General features: G+C 23.6%; 6 protein-coding genes across 6 annotated transcripts; 1 reads left to right on the top strand and 5 right to left on the bottom strand. All coding sequences in view use genetic code 6, as the record gives it.

Moving 5' to 3' along the window:
• Positions 1–65: 65 nt before the first annotated feature.
• TTHERM_00495970 (deoxyribonuclease II) lies at positions 66–1,542 on the bottom strand. The gene is made up of 2 exons (XM_001027885.2): positions 1,055–1,542; positions 66–951 (listed from the first exon to the last, which is right to left on the bottom strand). The coding sequence occupies exons 1-2, from the start codon at positions 1,440–1,442 to the stop codon at positions 149–151; spliced, it is 1,191 nt and encodes a 396-aa protein (XP_001027885.2). The 5' UTR covers positions 1,443–1,542; the 3' UTR covers positions 66–148.
• A 955-nt stretch (positions 1,543–2,497) lies between these two features.
• Positions 2,498–10,170, bottom strand: TTHERM_00495960 (Serine/Threonine kinase domain protein; the record flags this gene model as incomplete). The annotated part of the gene is made up of 4 exons (XM_001027884.2): positions 2,498–7,895; positions 8,103–8,888; positions 9,148–9,946; positions 10,056–10,170. The coding sequence occupies 4 exons, from the start codon at positions 10,168–10,170 to the stop codon at positions 2,498–2,500; spliced, it is 7,098 nt and encodes a 2,365-aa protein (XP_001027884.2).
• A 2,019-nt stretch (positions 10,171–12,189) lies between these two features.
• Positions 12,190–12,813, bottom strand: TTHERM_00495950 (EF hand protein; the record flags this gene model as incomplete). The annotated part of the gene is made up of 1 exon (XM_001027883.3): positions 12,190–12,813. The coding sequence occupies one exon, from the start codon at positions 12,811–12,813 to the stop codon at positions 12,190–12,192; it is 624 nt and encodes a 207-aa protein (XP_001027883.1).
• A 2,677-nt stretch (positions 12,814–15,490) lies between these two features.
• TTHERM_00495940 (response regulator receiver domain protein) lies at positions 15,491–21,942 on the top strand (the record flags this gene model as incomplete). The annotated part of the gene is made up of 3 exons (XM_001027882.2): positions 15,491–15,758; positions 15,816–18,735; positions 18,870–21,942. The coding sequence occupies 3 exons, from the start codon at positions 15,491–15,493 to the stop codon at positions 21,940–21,942; spliced, it is 6,261 nt and encodes a 2,086-aa protein (XP_001027882.2).
• Positions 21,943–22,703: 761 nt separating this feature from the next.
• TTHERM_00495930 (hypothetical protein) lies at positions 22,704–24,639 on the bottom strand (the record flags this gene model as incomplete). The annotated part of the gene is made up of 6 exons (XM_001027881.2): positions 24,504–24,639; positions 24,269–24,438; positions 24,128–24,214; positions 23,875–24,060; positions 23,493–23,815; positions 22,704–23,331 (listed from the first exon to the last, which is right to left on the bottom strand). Exons 1-6 carry the CDS (start codon positions 24,619–24,621, stop codon positions 22,704–22,706), a joined length of 1,512 nt encoding a protein of 503 aa, XP_001027881.2. The 5' UTR covers positions 24,622–24,639.
• Positions 24,640–25,146: 507 nt separating this feature from the next.
• TTHERM_00495920 (transmembrane protein, putative) lies at positions 25,147–26,286 on the bottom strand (the record flags this gene model as incomplete). Its single annotated transcript, XM_001027880.3, has 1 exon — positions 25,147–26,286. One exon carries the CDS (start codon positions 26,284–26,286, stop codon positions 25,147–25,149), a length of 1,140 nt encoding a protein of 379 aa, XP_001027880.1.
• Between the last annotated feature and the right edge of the window lie 838 nt (positions 26,287–27,124).

The following is a 27,124-nucleotide window of genomic DNA, read 5'->3' as shown; positions in this document are numbered from 1 at the left end:
ATTACATAAAAATATATAAAATACTATTATTTAAGTTTATTTATTATTATATTAATTTCAATTAGAAATATAAATAGTTATAGGTCTAACCTTTATCTGTTTAACTCTCTAATACAAATAAAAAATCTGCAATTAGCAATTGTTATTATCAGATATCTTAATAATAATTTTAAGGATTTTCTTTTTCTTCTTTATTTTCGTTTTATAATTCAGTGAATTTATTATCTCTAGGTTTTGAATGAAGTATATCGTCTAAAGTACAAAAATTGATTGATGAGATCATATTAGAATATAATTAATGAAGTTATTTGCTCTTAAAGCAGAATAGGTTACCACCATGAAAGTAGCGTGGTGTGTAATTATCTAAATCACTTAAACAGATAAAAGGTGTTGTATTTTGATTATTATTTTTACAAAGGATCCATTTTGATTTATCTTATTTTGAGTCTAATTTATAATTTTTATGTTGAATAGTTAAGATAGTCTCAGAAGTATAATGAGGTTAGCATTAATTTACAGATGGCTTAGAGTTTTTAAAAAGAATATCACAATTTAATATTGCAGATATTTAATCATCTATAGTCAATGATTCAAAATCAGATGATATATTGGTGTTATAATAAATCCAATAATTTTAAGTGATCATTTTAACAATTACTTCTGAATTTATTAAATTCAAATCAACTGTTTTGTAATCGAGTGGATAGTGAATATTTAAATAATTTTGAAGTCTAGAGAGATTTTTAAATTTTAATTAAGAGGATATATTACTAAATTAAACATTAATTTTTGTAATCAACAAATTTTCTGCTAATTTTTCTAAATTTTCTAAGTCTAGAGAAATACAAAAGAATTATTAGCCAAACATTTGATCTTATTGATTGAGATTCATTTCAATTTTAGATTTATTAATTTTCAAAAAGTTATTCATGCTATACCCAAAAAACAATCCTATTAAGAATTAATTATTTATTTTGTAAATTTTTTATTAAAAAAGTGTTAATACAAATTGAAGTATAAAAGAATTTATAAAAAATAAGATAAATAATTTTACCATGTTCTGATTCTTCTTAAATAGCAACTAAACCTTTAGAAAAAGAAGAAAGGCTACTCTTTCCTTAATTATTATCCCATTAAATAAACTTTATTGATGGATCATCATTTATTTATGAAATTAAAAGAGATATTGGTGAGGAAGAATTAAAAAGTAGATTTTATGGAGAGTAATTAAAAGTAGATCTTAAATTTTGATCATCGGTGTAACCAAAATATATTTGTTCTTTTACTTAAACGTCGTAAGGCATAGATTAGATAACATAGAATGCAACATCTTATTAGTATATTCCTTTGCATGAAAGATCTCCTCTTGTTAATGATAAAGATATTATCACTATTAATAGCTTCTTTAAAAATCTAATTTCTTTTGTCATTGAATTAAACATTATAAAATTTGATATTTATTAAAATTGTTAATATTAATATTAGTTATTGATTTTTAGATTGAACTACTTTTCTTTAAAATTTGTTAGTATTTAGAGAATCTAATAATAAATAATTACTCTAAATCTACAATTTCAATTAATAATTTAATAGTTTGAAGACTTTCATTTTTTATACATTTGATAACATGATAAATATATGATTTAATTGAAGTTCTTATTAAACTAACTTTATAAAAAAAAGAGAATCTAACAAAGCTAATCTATTTATTAGCTTTTAAAATTCAGATTTGCAAAAAAAAATCATTTTAGAAATATTTTTAATTTTTAATATGATCTTACTTGAATAAAATAGCTCAACATCTAAAAATACAAAATTTATCAATTTATTCAAGATAGATCAAATCAATTAAATAATTTTGTTTACTCTCATTTTCAAGGAAGAATTAAATTTCTTTTTTGTAAACAAATTTTCTGTGTGATTATAAAAATTTTAAATGAAAAATTAATTTAATATTATAATTTTTAACATACTATAATTATAATTATATTTAACTTAATTCCAACTTTTGACTTTAATTGTTTATTGTGGTTTTTCAGTTCTTTTGAAACTAAAAAAATTGATTAATTAATGTTAGTAGAAGAATTGCTTGAATTTATTGCATACAAAAACAAAAAATATCTTCTCTACTACTATTAATAATAATATGTGTAATTTTACTAATGAAAATATGTATGAAGAGCAAAATTAGAATTGCTTACATTTTAAAATATTTAATTTATTAAAAAACAAGTAAAATATATTTTATTAACTACAATAAATATGAATTAAAAACTGATTTAATCTGTTCTTAAAATTATTTATTTTATTATTTATTATTAAAATTTTGGATAATTAGAAATAATTATTATTTGATTCTATTCTTCTATTTTAACATGAATAATTTTATTAAAAAGTTATATCAAAAATGTTTTAGTTTATAAGATAGTGTTTTTAGGATCCTAACTAATTTTTATAACTAGTAGATAGATCCTTTTGAATTCCAAGTTTTATATATTCATTCATTAATTTATTCATCTATTTTCTTTTCATTATTTAAATCTGCATTATCTGAGTTAGAATTATCAACTTCCCCTTCATCATATTTTAATTCAGGGATTACCTCTATTTTGTGTAAATCTTAATTATAAAATTATGGTTTTTAGGAGCTTTCATTTTTTACTTCGTTGTGATCATCTGATAAATCTCTTGATTGAGTTACTTATTGAAGCCCAACAGACATTTCTAACAATCTACTGCTGCTTCTATGTTTTAATATTGGAGGTTATTCACTAAATAATGAAGGTAATTATTCAATTTCGCTACTATTTTGTAAACTAGATATTTACTTGTTATTTGGTGATAGAGCTGGATGTGATTTTGAATTAAATGGAGATTTGCTTCTGTCAATTTGCTTGCCTACATTTATATCGAATTCTTCTTCTTATTTCATAAACGATGAGGAATTTTACATTTATCCGAAAACTTCATCGAGTTAATTAGAAACTAAGTTCTTTGTGTTATTAAAATGAGGACTTGATTTTGTACCTTATTATGAGCTCATTTTTTAAAATCCTGAGTTTTTAAACGATGAAGAATTCAGCTTTTTTTAAGAGTTGTTACTATCTAATAATTAACTTTTGGTTTCATTATTATGTTGTTATTCTAAATCATCATTTGAATCAAATTCATCTAGCGATTAACCAGCTTGGTTATTGTTGTCTTGCCTTTATTTTAACTCCTTTAGTTAAAGATTTGTTGTAATATTACACTGGTTAGTAGATATGGTTGAAGTAGAGCTTGCTATATTATTTTATCCACTATAATTATTTTAACTGTTTTCGTTTTTTTCTGAGTTACTTTATACCATTTAAGTCATCGATCTAGTATAGTTTTATTTATTAAAATGTTAACCTATTGATAAGTTAGTAGACTCAAATTCTAATCCAATTTTTTAACTTTATGCTATTGAAGAGGACAAACAACTTTTAATATCAGATTCTTCTGTTATGGTTGAATAATTAGAATTTAAGTACTTATATTTTTAATTTAATTTAGAATTAAGTGTGTTTTACTGTTCTCTTTATAAATCTTGCTGCTTTTATTAGCCATCTAAACTATTATTTCCTGATTAATTTGAGTATTTAAAACTGCTTTTATCACTTTAAGAGTCATCTTTGGCATCTATTTATTAGCTTAAATTCTTCTTATTTGGCGAAATTGGTGGAGGACCTGCTATATTTTAATCTTCCATTAAATGTGAATTTTATTAAATTTGTTGATTCTTGCTACCTTAGCTAGATTCTTTACTATGTTCACTATGCCCTGAATTGAATGATTAAACATTTTATTAAGCCAAATTTAAGGAGTTTTAAGGAATATCTTCACTTAAACCATTTATTAGTTTAGAAGGAGTTACTTCATTACTAGTATTTAATCCTGAATCTAATATTTATCTTTAAATACTAGTCTATAATGGATTTTCTTAAGGAGTATATGATTGCGACTCGGACATATCTAAATCAAATTTATTGTGTGGTTTCTTAAATTGGGAGTTGTTAATATAATCAGACTACTTAAATTTCGAAGAGTTTGATTTATCTTTTTAATTTACTTATTAAAGGTGAATACTACCACAATCACTATTTGTGTTATTACTATTTCCGTGCTGATTATTATTTGCATTTGTCATAGCATGAAGTGAACGAATTGTATTTCCACTATTTGCACTTCCGCTAAGAGAAATATTTGCATTTATACTTGAAGCCTAACTAACATTCATACTCAACAAGTTAGTATTTTTTTTTAATGAAGTGTTTAAAAAATCTTCATATTAATTATAAGGACTTGCAAATATATTTGAGTTATTCATTTCAATAAAACTTAAATTATTGCAAGCTGACGACTCAAGTATGCTAGTTTCTGCTTAATTTTATTTTTGTTTTAATACTTTTTCATCGATAATTTATGAAGTATCAATTTATCTTTTTTAATTTAGTTATTAATTTGTAAAGACGTTTTAATTAAGGTTTGAATTTATTTTTTGAGAAGTAGTCACGTCTGGTACATGTGTTTCTAGAATTGTGTCTATCTTAAATTAATTTTCACAGTTACTGCAATTTAAATTAGACTAGTTGCAGTTAACACATGAAAGTAAATTGTTCTGGTTTTATTAGCTGCTATTCATAGAATCTTTTAATACTTATTAATTTTATTATTTCTCATCTTAATTATTCTAATTTTTTATTTTGTTTGGTTAATTTTCTACTTTACCAGAAAGTGAGCTATTACTTGATATATTCTCTTTAGTGGCTATACCACCATTTGTAGTAAGGACAGCTGCAGGTTAGAGTACATTGCTGCTATTTGGGTTTTAAATGCTTAGTAAAGTTTAATTTATTTTATCATCCTTACTACTGTTCATATAATTAGTATAAGGGGCGCTCTAAAATATTCCTCCTTACTGATTTTATGAATTATTTTTCGATTAATTTTAACTATTAATAGGAGATTGTGATAAACTTTTTTTTTCTTAATCTTTTTATTCTTCGCTGCCTATGTTGCTTAAAGAGGAAGTGTCACCATTTATTTTATTGACAATTAAATTTAAGTTTTCATTTTTTTGGTTTTAATTTTCTGGATTTGTTGCCTAAGCCTAAGTTTGTTCTTGTTAGTTTACTTAAGAGGAGGATTCATCCTTTTTATTCTTTTAAACTTCACTTTAATTAAATTAATTATTTTGGTTTGGATTTAAAATCATAAATTTGGTAATGTCAGTTATAAATGTGTTGTCTCCACTTTAATGATTCATGCAAGAGGAATTTGAATCATTATTATTTCCATCCGAGCTATCATCCCTATCACCATCACTATCATCATCACCACTACTACTATCACTTTTTTAATCCATATTATTTTGAATTAAATTCCATTTTTCCTTTTCTTTTTAAATTTCTTCTTCGTTCATAACCCTGTCTATGCCCTTAGAAAATATGTCTATTGGTCTTGAAGTGTTCATAGATAACCTAATCTATTAGTTAATACTCTATGATGCTGAGTTTTGTTAGAGTTGTGCATTATTTAAATTTTACTGTTAATTGCGAGCATAACTACTAAAGCGTTTTATATTCTAATTACCATAGTAATTTGGGTTAAAATTCTTTAGCTGAATGCTATCAGTCATTTGTTACTGCTCATTATTTTAGCCTTCGCTATTAGAGATAGATTAGCCTATTGTAAATGGTAAGGTAGAATTTAAAAGTATTTGTTACTACTCAATAGTTTCCTATATCGCAGGGTCTTTTTATAGTTCACCAATTACTTCCTTAGTAAAGATTATACTTTTTTCCATGCAATTAGTCTGTTGTTGACTATTACGACGGACATACCTTTTCTCGATTATTCCCTTTTTATTAATATTAGTTGTCTTCCTTGACATTAAACTAGAGAATTTCATATTACTGAAATCAGATGTCGAGTAGATCATAGCATTATTCATTGACTAATTAATTTGCATAGAACTATTTCCTTCATTTATGGAAGTATTCTTTCCAAGAGATTATAAGCTGCTTTGAGCTCCTTTGCTTAGTATATTTTATAGGTTTTGCTATCCTGCAAAACTATTATTTAATTTAATTTTGTTTCGTGTTTACTCATCAATAGAACCTTAAGTATAATTCTATTATTGTATTATTTATTATGGCATAAAAATAGACTGTTAATTCTGTTCAAAGCCACTGCTATTCAAAGCTACAGGATCATCTTTCTATGGATTGAATCCAATAGAGTTATTTTTGTAAATGCTGAATGCCTGCATCCCTTGATTAATGCTATTGTTTAGCAAGGGTTTACTATAAACCTCTTCAGGTGATTGAGGAGAATCGCTCTGTTTTTCTGCTGAGTGAGTACGTTTTAGAGAATTTTATTGTTGCAACTTTTCTTCTTCCAAACTTTTTATAATAGCATTTGCCTTTAAAAAAAATTACATCATTTTTTCTTTGCTTTCACTAAGCTTCTGTCTCATGACTACATGAACAACATCTTAAGTAGATGCAAAACCTTGTATATTGTGCTTTTTTTTACCTAAAACAGGAGTTACTTATTCTGAGCTATTTAAATTATTATTCAAACCTTAAATTTGTATTTATAGCTTTCCATGACTTAAATTTTACTATTCATTAACATTATTATTTTAATTTTGGCTTTGAATTCCATAATTGCTAATTTATATATTGCTATTTCCTGATACTTCAAGATCAAATTCATTAGTTGATTAAATTGTATTACATGCCCTAAGAGGAATAGAATCATCATAGTTTTCTCCCTAATTTGCTCTCTTCAAAAACCCGCTCCTCTAACGTTATTCGCTGTTTGTCACAGTAATTCCAAAATGATTAAATTGCTTTTATAAGAAAAGTGTTGGAACAGAAATAGTCATATTATCATTTATAGGCTTTTTCTCTTACTTGTTTGAGGAGTGGTTATCATCATCAGCAGGAACTTCAATTTTTCTTTATTCAATCCAAGGGTGCTTAAGAGCCTCAAAAGCTGGCATACGATTTGGTCGTAGTAAAGATTTTATAAAATTTTTTGCATTAGAAGAAGCATTTACCCATCCTTCGTCTGTTTAATCAAACTAATACTTCATAATTCTTGCATCTTATTCCTAATTTGAATCACACTTAAAAGGATGCTTTCCTTTAGCAATTAATTGATATGCAATAATTCCAACTGCCCACATATCAACTAATTATGTATATCCAGCTCCAAGTAGTATCTCCGGAGCTTTATAATGAGGAGTTCCAGTAGGTGTATACATCTTATGCTTATAGTATTAAGTAATATGCTGTACTCGCTATGACTTGACAAAAGATTTGCTAATGCCAAAATCAATAATTTTAAGTTACTATAAATCTTCAGAGATAAGTATATTTTCAGGTTTTAAATCACGGTGACAGACACCTCTTTGTTCCATATACATAACAGCTTTTAAAAGTTTTTAAATAATACCGCTTGCTTCAGTTTCTTTCATGTTTCTTCTTTTATCTTTAACTACAGAATCAAGTGTCCTAAATGGTATAAAATCCATAACATAGTGAACAGTTTAGTTATCCTCGTTGAAGTAAACTTCATACACTCTAGAGATGTATTCGTGTTAAAGGCGATACTGTATTCCAAATGTTTAGAAAATACTTTTGCTCATCTCTTCATCTACATTTCTCATAACTTTGACTGCATACACAGTCTCATCTTCTTAATTAAGCTTTTTGCATTGATAAACACAACCACTCGTACCTTCTCCCAAAGGTTTACCGTTTAGCAGATAATAAATATCTTCAAACTTATGACTCCCTTATTTTGCCTTTGTAACAATAGGTTCTTCTTATGCATTCTAGTCATTAGAAGTTAAGTCATCCCTAAAAGAATTGTTTTATTAATAAATGAATAAATAACATTAATAACTTCTTTTAAATATCAATTGATTAATTACAAAAGTTACTAAATAATTTATATCAATCTTTAGTAAAATTATTAAAAATCAATATCTATTTAATAATTAGAATCTTTTATAGAATTTATATTGAATATTATTTATGGAAGTAAGGTTTATTTAAATAATTTACGAATCCCAGACGTCTTCTTTTTCTTGGTCCTTAACAGGATTTACTTTTATTCTAAGATCTTTCCTTTCAAATCTTCTGGAAACAGTCTTTTCAAGAGAAGTAACTACCTCGTTATTCATTTACTGCTAGTGAATTTGTGATTATTCTACGTCTTTATACTCATCATTTGTCTCATCAATTTGAAAATCAGATTTGAAAGATTTAGAATATGATTGTCTCTTTTAATTTACTTAAAGATTTTTTTTATTTGTCAAAGGAGTTTCTGTAGTGTGAGAGGAATAGTTCTTTTATAAATCTTTAATCGAAATTGGCTCTTGCATTTACAATAGATCTACAGAAATAGTTGAACTTTTCTTTCTGAATTCTTCATTATCTGCTTCATGTTAGCTCAAAGTTAGTCTTGATCTAAAAGCATTTACCTTGGAATTCCTTACAGACTTTATATCTGCTATAAAACTTAGCTATATACCTTAATTATTGTCATGAGTATTGGGAATTTTATCTACTTAGGATAAACTTTGGATTTATGGTGCTTCTTAATTATTATTGTTTGTTTGGCAATAGTTTTATATATCAGATTCTAATGTTTGCTTGCTCAATTAAGAATTTATTTCGCCTTTAATAGAGAGATCTTCTTTAATTGTACTAGAAGATGAATTTTATTTTCTTTCTGTTGAAATTTCAAGTGAGGAGTTCATCTTATGCTAAGATTAATCTAATTTTTTTTTGGGCTTTGGTAGAGTTGGAGATTTAATTGGGCAATTAGACTAAAACATCTTTGTAAATCTATAATAAAAATATTTAAAGTAAAATGAATAGATCTAGTAAGTATAAATAATAGATATATAGATAGATGAATATTTTAATTGATTTATTGATAATAAATATATTATCAGATAACATTTAAAATTAATTTTATTTTAACAGCTATATCTGAAATCAATCAATATTTTCTATTCTAATAAAATTAAAACATAAATAGTTTTTGAAAATATTGCTAAATTAGTCATAGTAAATTGCTTGAAAATCTTTTAAAAAAATTTACTCATCATTTTACACAAGTTCCTCAGCCTCATCTTAATCCTAATTTTGATTGTGCATTTTATTCTTGATATCTAATATTAAATTATGTTTTTTGTTTTCTTGCATTAATTCTTCAATATTAAGTTTGTCTTTTTGGTTGCTAGAAGAGGAGTTATCGCTTTGTATTTCATTAATTGGTGAAGAAAAATTAGCTTTTTCTTTTTGATTGCTCCCTTATTACAAATCTCCAGATTTTGCTGCTTAAGGCTAAATATTTAAATTCATCCTATTTTTTAACTTTGCCATCCTATTTTCATGTAAAGGAGGTATGCTTTGATTTTTATGTTAAATGCTTGTTAATTCTTAACTATCCCCTTAAAAAGTAGCATTTTATTCCTCATTCATTTCAAATTCATTTTTTTAAAATTCTTACTATAATTGTTCACATCCTTTATATTCTGTCTTACTAGCTTTATTTTCCATTAAAAAGTTATCACCTAACTAATCCTAATCCTAATTTTTGTTAGAAGCATCTATGGTCCTATCTGAGTATGAATAACTCTACGATATTTATATTTTCTCTATATTCAATTTAGGAAATAATGAAAAATTTGATAAAATTTCATCTTTATCCTTCAAATGTTTTCCTGATAATGATCCCAAATCCTTCTAATCAACTGTAATAGATGAAGAGCGAGCCTTAGATGAATTGCAGAAATTCATGATTTCATCTAGGCTCTGCAAATTATTTGCTTCGGTATAATTTATATTAAAATATTTATCTTATTATGAGTCAACAATCTGGCTTACGTCTTAAGCTTCTTTATTATAATATAAAAATTAAGTTCTTCCTAACTTATTTTAAATACTTAATTGCTAACTTTTGCTTCAATTTATATAGGTAAATAGTTATTTATATTTATTTATTACATGTTGATGATAAAACTTATGCTTGATTGGAATTTGGTTAGCCTTTACTTTGCTACTGAGAATCTATATCTATAAAAACACTGTTTGTATTACTTTCTTCTTCAGCCTAATTCATACTAGTGAAAATCTAAGCAAAGACTACAGCTTCTTTATGTTAATGGGTTGAAGTACTCCTTTTTAATTATGTATTTTATCACTCTCTCTTTATAAATTAAACTTATTGTTTTAAGCGAATTGATTTTGCTTATCAATATTTTATACTTTTTCTTTAAATTTACTTAAAATTAAGCTATTCTCTTAAATTACTATATTTTTTCTTGTTGAAAATTAACTAATAGAATGAAGGGCGAATATTATATTTCAATAAATCAAGTTTTTAACTTTTTTAAAAAAGGTTAATTGACTACTCTATAAACAATTTGATGATAATATGCAAGTGATCGAATATTGACAATAATTTAAAACAAAAGATTAATAATTAGTTTATTGGATTTTTTTCTAACAATCTTCTCCTTATTTGAGGTATATTTAAGAATGTTTACATTTACGTATAAATAAACTCTTAAGCCTTAAGCATTACTTACTTCCATAATAACAAAATGAGTTAAAAGATCATTAAAAAAGGGATAACCAGAATAATATCCACCACAAATATTAACTGTTTTACTTAACAAAAATCAAATAAATAAAAAATGTTTGTAAAAGGATTAAAAATTAAAAAAATAAAAAGTTAATTGTTATAAAAAATTTATGGGTTAAAAATAAAGATAATAATTTGATTCAGTATATCTTGTTTTTTAATGCTTAAAAATAATCTAATATCCATTTAAAAAAAGAAAATCTGACACCTAAATAATTTACTGTAGACTGTTTTTTAAATTAAATTTTAAAATCGATTTAATTTCTAATTATTTACTAAAATTTTTTGTTTTTTAAATTAAATTAACTTTTATTCTAATAACCTATCTGTTATTTTGAATTAACTCTTATAAAATTTTATATTTTTTTAGAAAATAAAATGAATCTAAAAGTGTTTATTATTCTAATTAATTTGAAAACATAATTTTTTTTTTTGGAGTTTATTTGAGATACTAAAAATAACAGAAGATAATTTATGTATGTATGTTTGGAATAATTTTTATGTAAATAAGTAGCAAAAATCAATATGCAAAGTTACATCGAATTTTATCTGAATATAATTTTTTGAACATTTTTAAATGCAAAGCTTTTGAAATAATAAAAATGTTGAAGACCAGTTGTTTTAATTTTTATGAAAATAGTATATTTGAGAGAGTTATTTGATGAATAATAAATGTTAAAATATTTAAAATTTATATATAATTTTTTAAGTAGTGTTTTCAAAAGATAGTTTGTTATAAAGATATTTGGTGATGAAGTAAAAGTACAAATTCATGCGAGTATTATATAAACTAATTAATTTAGTAATATTAGATAGTATCAAAAGTCCTTTTAATTTTGTAAAAGTACTTTGAATAGTTGAGTAAATTAAAAAAATAATAGTGTGGCTAATATGCGCTCGAATCGACAATTATTTTTAATTATTATTTTAAAAAACGTGTAAAAAAAAACAAATCAAAATCTTTATTAAATTTCTAAAAAAAATCAGTATATTTTAAGAAAAAAATATTGTGTTGTGTTTTGGTTAACGAAAATGAATATTTTTAATATCGTTTTTAAATTAAATAAGGATAAAAGGTTTTTGTTAGTAAATAAATAAATAATCAGGCTAATAAAAGATATGAAAATGAAATCGTAAATAGATTTTTATATTTTAAAAGCTAGGACTTGATAAAAAACTAATTTCCTTTAATATACTGGTATTTATGATAGTTCTAGCTCATATAATTAAGGCAAAGATAGTTTTTAATTTACTTGTTGGGAATTTAGATTAGATAGAGTGTTTATTTTTTATTGTTTGAAAATTAATAAATAAATATCTTTTGATAATTTTGTTTTTTGTTCTAATTCTAATCTGATTTTTTTTTTAATCAGTACAATTTTTTGGTGAAATTTAAGAAACGATATTAAAAAAATCATTTAAAATTTTAAGAAATGACATGAAATACACAAATACAGTTCAATTTTTATTTGAAATATGTTTATTAAAATAAGATCAAGCTTGAGTGAATTCCTTGACCATGAAACCAGCCTTCTTAAGACCAGAAATGACGAAATCTTCATATTCAACAATAGAGACAGTTCCATTCTTATCAGTATCAGTCATGGACATCCAAAGCTTAACATCAGCTTCAGTGGGCTTGTAATCCATACCCATTTGCTTATAGGTTTCAGTAATGACACCATAAACTTCCTTTTCTTCTAATTAACCACTCTTATCAGAGTCGTACTTAGCGAAGAGTCTTCTGGCAACGTCCAACTTCATTTCAGTAGCAGCGTCTCTCTTTTTGGCAGATCTTTTTACCTTTTCCTTAACTTCACAGTCGAAGCCAGCTTTCTTGAGGCAAGCAATGACGTATTCTTCGTATTCAGAGTAGGAAACAAGACCGTTGTTATCAACATCAACACTCTTCATGTAAAGCTTGACATCATCAGCAGTGACGCTGTAGTCCTTAACACCCATATTTTCAAAAGTAGTCTTGATGAGTCCAGCAACTTCGCTAGGATCTAAAGTACCGTTCTTGTTAGAATCAAACTAAGCAAAAAGCTTTCTAGCAACATCAAGCTTGGCTTCAGTATCAGGAGCGTAGACGTTTTAGGTGATGATTTGGTGTTCCATTTCTTTTAGTGTTTGTTTGCTTTCTACTTTTTTTTTTTGCTATATTAAAAATTAATTTGTTTTTATTTACTTTTTTTTATTAAAATTGTTTGCCAAACTGATATTTTTTATAGCAATTTTTGATAGGGATAGAAAATAAATTTGCAGGATGTTGAAATATCTAGAAGCTTAACTGGGTCATATCTTTCATTCGAAGTTATCTTAATAATAAATAAAATTTTGATATAGAGTGATATTTGACTGATCTGATTACGTGCGAAGTAATTTAACAATTATTAAATTGACAATTATTATTAAAATATTTATAGAACGGAATCAAGCCTTATTGAATAAAAAAACTATAAATCATGTTTGAGTTATTTATATATTCTTGCTTTTCAAACAAAAAAAATTAAATATTAATGAATGAATTGAAATAGATTGATTGATAGATAGATATGTTATTTATATAATAAATATCTTTTTAATTATCTAAATAAATACTAAAATAAATAGGATGAATGTGTATGTATAAATTCAATATTTAATTTTAGATCTTTTTTCTCTGATGACATCTGTATAAGCATTCACAATATATTTTAAAGAAAATATTTGTATATGAACATCTTCATTCAGCTTTCTTTTTAATAAATAAAATTGAATCTAGTGTTTTTGGATGTATTTTTTATTTATAATTTATTTTAAAGAACTAATATTTATATTTAGGGAATCAAAAGCTATTTTTAGAATGAGAATTAGAATAGTTTAATATTTAATAATTGAATATATTAAATAATTTTTGTTTATTTACTAATTTTATAAGGTAAGTATTTATATTATATAATATAGAATAGATAATTTAGGAAAATTCAATTAAGACATTTGAAATTTTTTTTTTTTCTGTTGTATTCATTTCTATTATATTTAAATACAGCAATTAATTCAAATTTATTATTTTTAAATCTATTTTTTATCATTATAAATATTAGTCCAATTTTTTTTGCTCATTCTTTACTATTTGAACACATATTTTTTTATGATTTGAAATTAAAAATTGCCAAATAAAATTAATATATGCTAATGCTGCTTTGCTAAATAGTTTAAAAACTCATTACATACCAAGTACTATGGTATTAATTTATTTTTAACAATTATAAGCTTTAAAAATTATAGATTTTTACTATAGTAAATCTATTTTTTTAGCATTAAGCAAGATAGCATTAGTCAATCATATTTCTAAAAAATAAAAGAATGATAATTTTGCTTATGAAAAAAAATAGAATTATTTCAGATCTAATTAAAGAGATGAAAATTTTATCCTGCGATGAAAAAAATGAATATTATATTAGATTATATTCGCATTCCTACTTCTTATTTATCTCTATTAACATATAAATAGGTGAGTAACTTTAGAATTATAACTGGAATATTTAATTAAGTTTTTTAGTTATATAAATAAGTTATTTAAATACAGATATTAATTAAGCAAATTATGGATTTTTAGTTAAAATAGAGCAAAATTAGCCAAAATTTATGAATTTTAATAGAATTTTTTATTTTCTTCATTTTTAAACAAAATTATTATTTATTCAAAGCATTACTTAAAAATAAATCATATTATTTTTATATTTATTAAACTAAATAAAATAGTTTCAGAAAGTAGCCATTCCAATTTAAAGCTATTATTTAGTAAATATTTTTTATTTGTATAAATAGAAGTAGTCATCTAATATTTATGTAGAATTAAATAAAAATATTGTTTTTAAATACTCTATTAGGTTATAATATTTAAATTTTCTTTTAGCTTAAACTGAACAATTGATCAATTGATGCAATCTTAATTGAGTTTTTTTGTTTTTAAATTTCTTTTTCTTCAATAAATATCAAATTTTCCTTCTTTTTAATTTAATCAAATTCACAACAAATTAATTATCTAAAATTTGCTAACTTAATTTTTTAATTATTTCTGAAATAAGAAAAAATATATGTAAAAAATTACTCTATTAAGTAATTAAGCAGATAACGTAAGATATTTTTTTAAAAATGACAAATAGTGATTAACATAATAAATTAAATAAATATGGTACTTTTGTAATCCAATTTTATGATTAAAAGTTTGTTTTACAAAAAAAAGGAAATAAAATCTTTCTATATTAGAATATTTAATTAAACAGTATAAGATAGTTAGTAAGGCTTATAATGTCTTATATTTAAATATTATAGAAAATCTAAATAAGAAAAAATGAGCTTAGTTTTTTATCATCTGCACTTAAAATACTTCATAAAACAGTAATATTAAAAAATTTATAAAAAAACTTACTTTGTTTAGAATATTATTTTAACGTTAAAAAAAAACTATTTGTAAATTTAGTATTTTGAAATTATAATAAATAATCTTGTGATTGTTATGCTCATCTACTATTTTCTTTTGTTTCAGATAAATCAGACAAAAATTGAAATCTTAATTTTGTTATTTTAAATTTTCACTTGTTCATCAAATAATTATTTAATTTACTTCAAAGAATTATGATAATCGTCTATCTATCTATCTTGCTTGATAAGCAAAATTATTAAAAAAAATCAAATAACTTTTTATTTGAAAAAGTAAATAATAAATAAACATTTATAGTTGTATTAACTTTCTCTTTTGAGTATTCTTGAGTTTCTTAAAAAAAGATAATTTATTTTTTGAGTGAAAATGGAAATTCAATAAAATTGGATACCATCTTAAACTGCGAATGGCAACCTATAAATAAATATCAATGAATAAAATAGTTATTAGGATTAAATAGATAAAGAAATTATCACCATAAAGCAGAAAACTTTAAAGCATTAATTTATTTATTAAGGAAATGATTTCTTTTTAAACGTAATTTGTGAATCATAATTAGAATATATTCCTTCTCTTTTAGATAATCTTGTTTTGCTAATTTAAATAGCTCATTTATGCGCAGTATAATATTTAAGTAACTTATATTGTAAATATCATTTTCAATTTAAAATTATTTTTAAAAAAACTACAGATTAACAGAGCATTTTTAACAATTAAGATAATGGATATAATAGAGTGCACATGTATATTGGAATAACTTTTTTCTCACTTGGTTATATATTTATATCCTTAATTACTCTTCTTTGTAGTTAAAATTATTAGCGCTACAAGGATGGATAAATCGTTTTATATAATATTACTCTGCTTCTCTAGCTATTTAATGTCTTATATTATTTATTTTGGATTCTTTATCTTTAAGATTAACTTTAATCAATTTAGTGGCTAACATTTGATATTACAGCTATTTTTTTATACTACTTCTCATTAAGATAAACTATTATAAAAAACTATCTTTAAAACTGGTTTTTATTTTTAATGCTCTTTGAGAGCATAGTCTTAGCCATGCTCGAAACTTCTGAATGCTTTTATTATGGGATAGGATAAATTATTTTAATAATATTCACAATTTCTTTGCCATTCATATGTTTTAATACCAAGTATAAAAAGAACTAACTGAAGGATTGTACAACTCTCAGTCAGAAGGAAGAAGAAGTTTTATACAATCTTATTAAAAAAGAAAAAACTCAAAACATGTAAACAAATTAAAATAAGAATAGCGATAAATAAAGCAACATCTAAACAATAACTTAGGGATTGTACACTTTACATAATTTAGATATGAATGATTTACGTTAGTAAGCAAATAATATTTTAAAAAATAGAAAGAGCAAATAGAAATAGGATTCAACTGACAAGAATAATATTTAAGCTAATAAGCTAAACTCAATTAGAAATAATTCTTAGCATAGCTTAAGCATTTCCATGGATGCTTCTCAAAGCCAAAATAATTTTTTTGCATCTACATCATAAATTCATAAAAAAAATATTTCAAAGTAATTAAAGAATCCATTTTTGATAGACAAAATAGGAAGTAAAGATAATAATAACAATCCTTTTTAATTTAAAGATGACGTATCTATAGCAGATATTACTGCAAAGCAAGGAAATAGTAAAATGCTATAAAGTGATGGATTTAAAATTTAAAGCTATCTCACATTTAACATGGAAAAAAATTGTGCAAATATTTTAAATACAAGCTCATTAAAAGGATCTCCTCCTTTAAATAGCTAAAGGCATATAAATTTCAACATAATAAATAATTAAAAGCCTTAATAAGGTTAACTTTCAGATCGTTTCTAATTAAATGTTTAAAATAAATAATAAAAAACAATGAAATCTACTCCTAATTTTCCTTTTTTATTAGATTGTGATAAGAAACTCTCAGATATAGCAAAGAATGAAAAGTTTTAGTTTCACAAGAATACTTTTTTATAGCAGGTCTAGTAAGTCCCAATAGCAGATACTTATCCTATAATCAGCTTGGATAAAGATCTAAATATAATTCACCATTCTAACAATTTGATAGATCTATTGGCTTCTTCATAAAATGCTTTTTTAGATGGAAAAGATCAATATTTATTTAACAACACACAAAAGTATATTGACACCAAAATATCATATCTGAACTCTGATAGTATAAAGATTTTTAAGTCAACTAGTAATGATGCCTTAGCTCTAGAATGTTAAGCAATGCCATTTTTATCTCAAAAATTAATTGAGTCAAAAGCTCTCTAAAATTTAAAAAGAAGAAATTTAAGTAATTATTAAAAAAAGAAAGGATTTCAAAAATTCAGTGAAGATGCACATCAAAAGTAAGTGCAAGAGCTTAGGTATCTTTTAGAAACAACTTATGTGTAAATAATTGAGTTTTATGAATCAGACAAGAAAAGGGAATTGATAAAATCATTTTTTCATCATGATACAATAAGCTAAAAATATCCAACATCTAATTTTAAATTAGTTTCAACAACATCAAATACAGATAAAACAAAGCACACCTTTAATGATCTTAAAAATTAACAATTAACTGAAAATCATATTAATAATGAAAATCTTTTGGAATTTAAATAAAAATAAGAAATAATAAAAAATTAAAGTAAATAAACATAAAACAATTCATCTCGTAACTCTTTTTCCTAATCTCCTGCTCTTTTAGGGTACAGAAAGGCTGCTATTAAAAGCTTGTCTAGCAATATACATTTCGGGTTAAACTTGAATTCTAATTCAACATTAAGCAATTACAAGTATTCAGCAAACGAACTTGTCTTAAATGAAGGAATAAGTAGCAATAAAATTTAATTAGCAAATTAAATCCCTAAAAGTTTTATAAATATTAGCAAATCGGACATAAAAAATCAAACAGAAATGTAATAGACTATCTAAAATACCATTCAGACTTTAAATCATATCCCATAGGATCTAACTTATGAAGAAAATTCAAATGGTAAATTAAAGTAAAGCAGCCCTACAAAGCATTAACTTCCTACCGTTTAGTTAAAACAACTAATATCTTAACCTAATTAACCAATCAAGCAAGCTAAACAGTCACCTTAAACATTAATTATTCCTTCCTTTTAGCAACTGCGAGATCCTTCCTAAACATCTTTTAAGCAAGACAATTTAATTTAACAAAAATCTTAAGAAGAGTTTGTTCAAAATATTTATCAATTCGAAAGACCCTGCTTTATGAATAGTCTAAAAAAAATAATTTAAAACATACTTGAACTTGAAAAAGATAATGAAATCACATAAGTGACATACCGAATAATGAAGGGATCATAAATATAATTCATTCCTTCATGTCCAAATTGTGACAGCATAAAAAACTAAAATAAAAAAATAATAAAAAATAAAAAAAATTAAACACCAAAAAATAACTAAAAGTCAAACATATTTCACTAAAGAAAATTAAGTGATAATTTTTGTTGCTCTATTAAAAAATTTAATCTAGACAATATTTCTATTGATATTATTGTAAATCCAATGAAAGGCGAAAAAGTATTCAGTCCTTCAAAAACAGTCGAAGTTTCTAATTTGTACTCTTTTCAAAAGTATTTATTAATTTATTTACTAATTTTCCTGTTAATTTAATTATTAAATTAGCTTTGCTTTATATTTTTCATTTCTGATTCTGAATTTTATATCTATTTTCTCTATATTAAATTTATTTCAATTGATTAACTAGTGAAAAGATCAGATTAGTGTTTAGAAGAGATTTCTCAGCAAGCTTTTTTGAAAATGTGTACTTTGTTCACAGTTTGCACGAAGAATAAAATAGGAGTAAGGCGGAAGTTCTCTTAGTGAAAAAACTTTTCATAGACTCGTTTTAATCGGTTTCACATGAGTTTGGTACTGCTTTAAACTGTATCAATAACCTCTCAGAAGTAGCATTGGGTTAAATGAACTAAGAATCAGGAGAATAATTGATAAAACCTATACGGTACAATTCAGCAGTTATTTAATATTTGATTAATGACATTTTAGATCATCATATGATTCTATAAAATACATTCGTTTTGCAAATTGAAAAATTCAGCTTATTAAAATTTAAAGAAGAAATAATGTAGTTATTTAGATTGCAAATAGAATATAAAAAACTATCCTTTGATTTTTATATTGACCCATAATTACCAGAGTTTATTTACCAAGATAAACACCGCATCTAATCTATACTTATGACTATGATTAGAAATGCAATAAAATATACTTAGCATGGTAAAATCACTGTTGAACTTAAAATTTAAGCTGTTTATAGCAACAATCCTACGACTCCAAAGACAGAGAAATCTCATAATTTATACGAATCAAACTATGTTTAGAAAATATTCTTATTAGGTATTAAAGTAAAAGACACTGGTGTCGGACTTGATGAAAGCGAATCTAAGAAGTTAATACATTTACTTAATTATGGATTTTGTAATGAGTCAATCAGTAAAAATTCTCTGGGAAACGGAGTTGGTGGTCTTTGTGTATCCAATCTTATCGCTATTAAATTAAGTGGTAGAGAAAATTTAGGAATTTAGTTTGAAAGAAATAATGAAAGCGCATCAGGTACAATTTTTAGATTTTTTGTGGAGTGCTAAGCATTCTAAAAATAAAGATTATAAACCATGAAATTGAATCCATCATAGTTCAATGAAGCAATCCTTAACCATTTACCAACAATACTTGACAATACAGCTGTTTATGATAATAACCTAGCAGATTCATCTCTAATACACAATGTACCTTCTTCATCTAAAATTAACAGTCCTAATGAATTACCAGCAGTTTCTAAAACAATTAGCTTAAACCCTTTCATGTCTTTATAGGCATCTTAACAGGTTATCTTAATTAATTAGTAATAACCACAATAAGGTGGTAGCGCAAATTTGGCTAAAAATAACATTTATTAAGCTTCAATGACATTAAGTTAAAATTTATTTGCCATAAATCAAAACTAATAAAGTGTGTCTAGTGCTCATCACTCTTAAATTCCCAACTCTAATACTAATGTACAAATGCAAATACAGTAAATTACTAATAATTTACAGAGTCAATAAGGCCCTAATTCTTTAAACTCTAGCTTTAACACTCTCAATTACAATTTTTAGAATGCTCAATTTTTCGAATAGCAGACTGAGGAGTATCAGGTTGAAAATCTTTTTAAAAATATGCTATTTTTAAGAGCTGGAGGTGGTTCTGGATCTTAAAACTAATAACAGTAAAACTAAGAAGAGTAGGACATAAATGAGTCTTTAATAGGAACCCCTTTAACCTATAACTAACTCGCCGGAAGTGTTTCTCCACTTTAGTTTTTATGTGGGAAAAAAAGTCATTTCACTCTAATCCCTAAAACTCCTTAAAATCCTTAAAATCGGAATAATTATAATGAATTAAATTCTAAAATTTAAAATAGTTAATAAAAAAGATAAAGCTAAACTTAAAACAGTTCAAAAAATATCACTTAGTAATAGTAAATTATGTAATAAAATCAAAATACAACAAATTAGAATATATCATCAATTAACTCTGATTTAAATGAGTTTTAACAAGTTTTTTCTTAACGTAAAGTTATGGAATAATCAAAAAATAATCAAATTTAAGAACCTATTTCTCTTTAGAATATAAAGTAAGAGTCAGTCAAATAAGAGATTATTGAAGAAAAGTTATCTACTTCCAAAAAAATTTAACCCTCTAGTAGATTAGATAGTCTTAGACCAAAGACTTCTCTCCATATTAAGCATACTGAAAATTTAAATACACCACACTTTAATGTGGATATTGCTTTTTTTTCTAATAAAGTTGAAGAACAAAAAATGCTTAATGAGGCATAAGAAGACATATTAAAAAGATAATCTAGTGTAAAGAGGTAAAGTTGTTCAAGTATAAACATCAATACTAATAGCTTTGTGAGTAGAAAAACTAGAATAACATTTGGAGCTTAAGATGATTAATCTCTACCTTTGAATAGGGATAGATCACAAAACGGAAGTGATTTACCTATATAAAATTAGAATTCTTTTAAGATTTAAAATAGCAACTTCCAACCTTTACAACTAATCTAATCAGTCAGTTAAGAAATTCCAATAAAATAAAATGAAAACAATACAATCATATCTACAAAAGAAGAAATTTCCAATTAGAACACACAAAATAAGGGATAATTTAAAATTGATTTCAAATGCGATAAAGAAATTAGAGAAGAGTCCGATTCTAAAATAGAAAACTCAACAGAATCTTGTCTAAATAAATAATATTCTTTTTAAGAAGATATTGCTGATGAGAGGCTAGAAAACGAAAAACCAAATATTGTGGGAGAATTCAGCACATTTAACGATAAACAGCCTTCTTTAATCAAACTTAGTTCACCATGCTGTGTTAAGGTGTTATGTGTGGATGATGAACCTTTTAATCACTTTGTCATGAAATAAATTTTAAAAGCAAAATAAATTAATTGTGACACTGCTCTAAATGGCGAAGAAGGAGTTGAAAAATTTAAATAAAAAAAGAAATGCCTTTCTTGTGGATAGAATTCCTACAGCTTGATATTGATGGACTTAAATATGCCCATTAAAAATGGATTTGAAGCCACCTATGAAATAAAATAGTATTCAAAATAACATTAAATGAGTAAAGTTATAGTAATAACTTGCTCTGCCTTTATTGACATAGCTTCTAAGATCAAAGCCCAATAAAGTGGATCAGATTTTTTCATATCAAAACCAATAAGCCAATCCGTACTTTTTAATCTATTGTAAGAATAGCTTTTAATATGAAACGCATGCATTACTTTCTTGAAATAAATTACCAATTTTCTACTAAATAAAAAATAACATATTTTAAATAACACTAACTAACTAACTAGCTAACTAACTTATATTTTAATATTTATTAAACAAAGCAATACTTATTATTTTGTTTGTTTTTAATGTTTCATATTCTAACAAAAATATATTAAATTAATTTTTTTAAAAATACGAACTTAATTAAACTAACTATCTATTCAAATTTAATTTAACTAATTAATTTCTATTCAATCTAATTATTATTAATTAGCACTTATATATATTCTATATTATAATTGATACAATTTAGTGAAATGTATCAGTTTAAAATAAAATTAATTTATATTACTAAAGATAAAAGCTATTAAATTTAATATATTCTTATTAAGATAAGTTTAAACTAATCAAAAAATATTATTTTGAAAATTTTTAAATAATTTATTTATTTTAATTTTTTATATCTCAAACATAAAATTAATAAAAATTTTTAACAATCTTTTACAATCTTTATTAAATTTGTATTTGTTTATATATATCTCAAAATTTGGCTCTTAAAATCAAAAAATAGAGCATATTTCTTTCAAAAAATAATTTTCTTAATGTTTTTAAAATCAAATAAGCATATGATATGTTAAAATTAATTAATTAAAAGATTTAACATTTAATTATTTTATTGATCCTTATTCGCATGATAATTATTATATTTTAAACAACCAAATAAATTATCATTTAGATCTCATTTGTATCATCCATCATAAATTTTTCTTATTTTCAACTGTATAATATTACATCTAAGGAGGTTATTCATTCTCTTTATATTGCAAATTATCAATATTAGGTCTATATTGATGATTAACTAAATTGTTTTAGTTAATAATTATAGCTTTTTTACCTCCTTAAACTCCTTAAGCTTTTCTATCTTCTTTAATGAGTTATATACTATTTAAAATTTTAGTGTTTTAATACTGCATCTAAGGAATTTTTATATTATTTAATTGTAACTTATTTGGTTCACCTCTTTGTGTTTGAGCTCTAGATTAAATAGTATTTTATGTTTGCTATGTATTATTTGAAATAACATCAAGATTAGATTAATATGAAGAATATCTTCTATTTCCTATTAAAACATTTTTAGATATAAGGCTATTTTAAAGCTTGTATGGAGAATTTGATCTCTTTTTATCTACACTGTTAGCAGCTGCTATATTACGTAGTAAACTAGCTTTTTGATTTATTTTGATTTAGTTTTTGTTTTCTTATACCTGGTCTTACAATTAAATATTAACATTTAGAGACTGTTTATAAATATCTAAGTATGCTTTACCCCCAACATTATTTTCTTTAGGTATATTGTTAAATTCTTTAATGAAATCCTATGATCTTATTTAATATAGAGATACAATTAAAACAAAAAATACTTTAAAAATTCATATTTATTTCTAAATAACAAGATATTAAAATTTATTAATTGTAATAGATTAATATGTAAAAAAGTTTAAGATTATTTTTGGATAAGTACTAGTTAATAATAAAATATTTACTATGATTCAAGAGTTGGATTATAAGAAGTATTTATGGTTTAAGTATGAGGCTATATCAAGTAAGGTTGCTTTGATTCTGTTATTGCCTATTTAGAATAAATATTCTTATTTTATTGTAAAAGCTTTTAGTTGACATAATTATATTCTTCTTGGCGTGTTTTAATATTTTTTACTCTTTCTGCCCTATGACTATTTTAGGCACTCTTATTAACTTATATTCTCTTATCATGAATATCTATTTGGACATTTACAGATTTGTCGTTTTAAAGTGAAATTGAAGAGCTTCTAAGTAAGTTAGATTTCTTTTATCTAGGCGACTCAATCTGTAATTAATTACACATATTCAAGTTTTTAATTAACTTATAAGTTTAAAACTGCTTACAAATTTAGTAGAAGGCAATTGGGTTCTATGGTTTCTTTTTGGAGATTAAATAGACGAATAGGAATAGTTTCTTAACACTTTTGAATTTCCCAAATTATTCTTCTCCTTTTATTGATTATTTTACTGAGATAATTTTGAAAAGGAAGACTTACTCCTCCTTTAACTTAGAGTTAATGATATACCTTCCTGTTAAAAATATAAAATGATATAAGTATTATTGGAAAGATAGATTATTATTTGCTGATTTTATTACTTTTTTTAAGGACTAAAAATTATAACTCTCCTCTAATATGCTTTTATTGCTGTTCATAAACTTATTCATTTATTTTTAATGATCTTCCTTATAAATAATTTATTTGATTTATATTTGCGCTGTTTAAACAATATTTCTTACTCTTTTACTCTAACTAGAGACACATCCTCCTTTGTCAAAAATAAAGTATGAAGTTATTTCTTAAACAGATTCCGAATATTTTGGTTAGGCTAGTTTATTTAACTCTAATCTAACTAACTAAATGTATATTTAATGAAACTTTTTTTGAAATCTTTAAAGATCAACTGATTCTATTTATTATTTATTAAATATTGAAATGAGAAATTGACTAAAATTTTCTATTCAAATGATTAACTTTTTCTGAAGCAAATAATCAGTGTTTCAGAAATTAAGAAAAGCAGTTCTTCTACATTTTTATTATAAAAAGATTCTTAGTGTTGTGAGGCAAACCCTGAAAATAGTTAATTACTCATAATTTTTTGATATTATTTAAAAATTAATAAATCTTTATCATAAAAAAATCAAATTGAATGCAGTACAGTAATCAATTTTTCTGTTAAATTTGGAAGCAAGTATTAATTTTTTTTCTAATAATAACTCTTAATAAAAAAGTAAATCAAGAATTGGAAATATATTCTATCTTTCTTTTATGTAAAAAGATAACTCAGGTAAACAAAATGGCTTATATCTAATTATTTTAAAAGCATCTAAGGCTACCTTTTATATTAAATAAATATTACTTTAAAACTCTCTTTTATTAATTTTAGAGAGAAAGATATAATAATAATTGAATATTTAATATATATTTTTTAAAATGGAAACAATTTTAACATAACAAGATTGCAATCTTAAATTAAAAATTAATGAAGCAATTTTAATATTACATTTTAGTTATTATATATCTATTTTTATATAAATATTATTTAATATTATATTAATTATAAAGTAATTTATTGTTTATTATTTATTGTTTATTAAACTCTTTTTCTTTTTGCTTTTCAAAATGTTTTTTTTGAAGATGCTGAACCCACAACACTACCTATAGTAGTACCAACAGTAGCTCCTAAAGCAGATCCTATAGGGCCTCCAACAAAAAATCCTAAACCACCACCTAGAGCTGCTCCAGATAGAGAGAACACTTTTTTACGATATTTGACCTATTCTTAACTAGCTATTTGCAAATCTTTTTCTGCCTCAATTACATTTTGTAAAGTTTATTCAGTTTATTATTCTAAAGATTCAAAATGTTAATCTTGACTATGAGCAAGCCTAGCTATCTCACTCATCATCGCATTGATAGTATTTATATCTTAACAAATTTAATTAATTTCTTCTTAAATTTCTTTTTATATCTACTCTTCAGTCATTAGATATTATTTTTGTTTCTATATTAACTCTTATTACAATTATTGCTTTAGTTCCTATAATTAATGCTGATCTTCTTCAGGATTATCATTACTTAAATGAATATTTTCTAGTACTGAGCCATTATTTTTTTTATGTTTACCTTAATTTAGAATAGTAGGAATTTAGCTTACTTCTTCTTCATCGATATCTTCTGCAGAATCTTGGGATGAAAAGCTTTAGTTTTAGTTTTTTTTATCTTTATTTTATCTTTCCTATTCTTACTACTAAAAAGCTTTAATATCCATTTAGAATTTCTATTAAAATTTTTTGATTTCATCTCCATATTCTTTGAATAAATTCTGAACCCTGCTGACTAAGTTTTAATTTTCAGGTTTAATCTGTCTTAAATCTGATATGCTATTTAAAATTATAAAAAATTTTTTAAAGCAAGCAGACATTTCTTCCTGAGTTCCTTTGACTTAGTAAAACTTACAAGATTTAACTTTAAAATCTTTTAACAAATTTTAGAAAAAAAATAAATCAGCTTCAATTAGAAGTTCTTTTTCTAACAGTTTTAATTTTTCATATTTAGGGTTTAATGCAGATCTCATTCTGCGCATATCAATTGTGCTAATTTCTTTCTCTATAAGTTAGCAAATTGATTTATATTTCTTATGTAGTTGACCTAATAACACTCCCTTCATTTATATTTCTTATTCATTTTCAAACTCATTTAGCATTATATCAAATTAACTCAATTCATCTTAAAAAGTTGTTTTTTATTAATCCATTTTAATTATTAATTAATCAATTTATGCTTTAATTTCAAATCAAATGATAATTATTGTTTTTTAGAATTAATTATTTATCTATAAATATAATATATAAACTGAATCATCGTAAATAGATGTACTATCAAAACCTTTTCTTACAAAATTCAATATTGTAATAGATAGTTATTTTTTACTGAAAAGGTAGCTAGAATAAATTGATTAATATGTTTATTTATTTTCATCATAATTGTCTTGATATAATATCAAATAGAATATTAAATATATTTATCACTCCAAAATTTATCTTTCAGAATTTAATTTAAAAAATTTTTTAATTTGATCATGATATTTGACTTTTATGAAGAAATTCAATTAATTAAAATGTTTTAAATATAATTACAAATATTCTGTCAACAAATAAATAAATTAATAAAGCAAAAAATATAATATATTTTAAATCATGATAAAGAATCTTTCTTTTTTTAGTTCATAACCAAAATAAACTTTATAAATTTAACTAATTTTATATTGTTGATTTCAGCTTTTATTTTGAAGTTAAGTTGATAAAGTTTGATTTTGATAAGATTTTGAAAAAATTGTAAAATTAATTCATAAATATCAACAAGGTGTTAATTTATAATTATTTAAGAAATGCTTAAAATTAAAAAAATGATGAAAAAAATTTATCTTTTAACTTTAAAATTTATAAAATGCAAGAATTCAAAGAAAATTAAAATTTAAATAATTTAAAAAATTTTTTTTTGAAATTTAAATTACTTTTAAAAATTTCATAAATAAATTTGTATTTAATTTACTGTACTTAGTTTTTTAATAAAACGATTTATTAATGAATTAA

Source organism: Tetrahymena thermophila (genome assembly GCF_000189635.1).
Source record: "Tetrahymena thermophila SB210 genomic scaffold scf_8253815, whole genome shotgun sequence".
Classification (NCBI taxonomy): Eukaryota; Ciliophora; class Oligohymenophorea; order Hymenostomatida; family Tetrahymenidae; genus Tetrahymena; species Tetrahymena thermophila.
The sequence above is the reverse complement of the archived record's forward strand: the minus strand, read 5'-3'. Positions and strand labels throughout refer to the sequence as shown.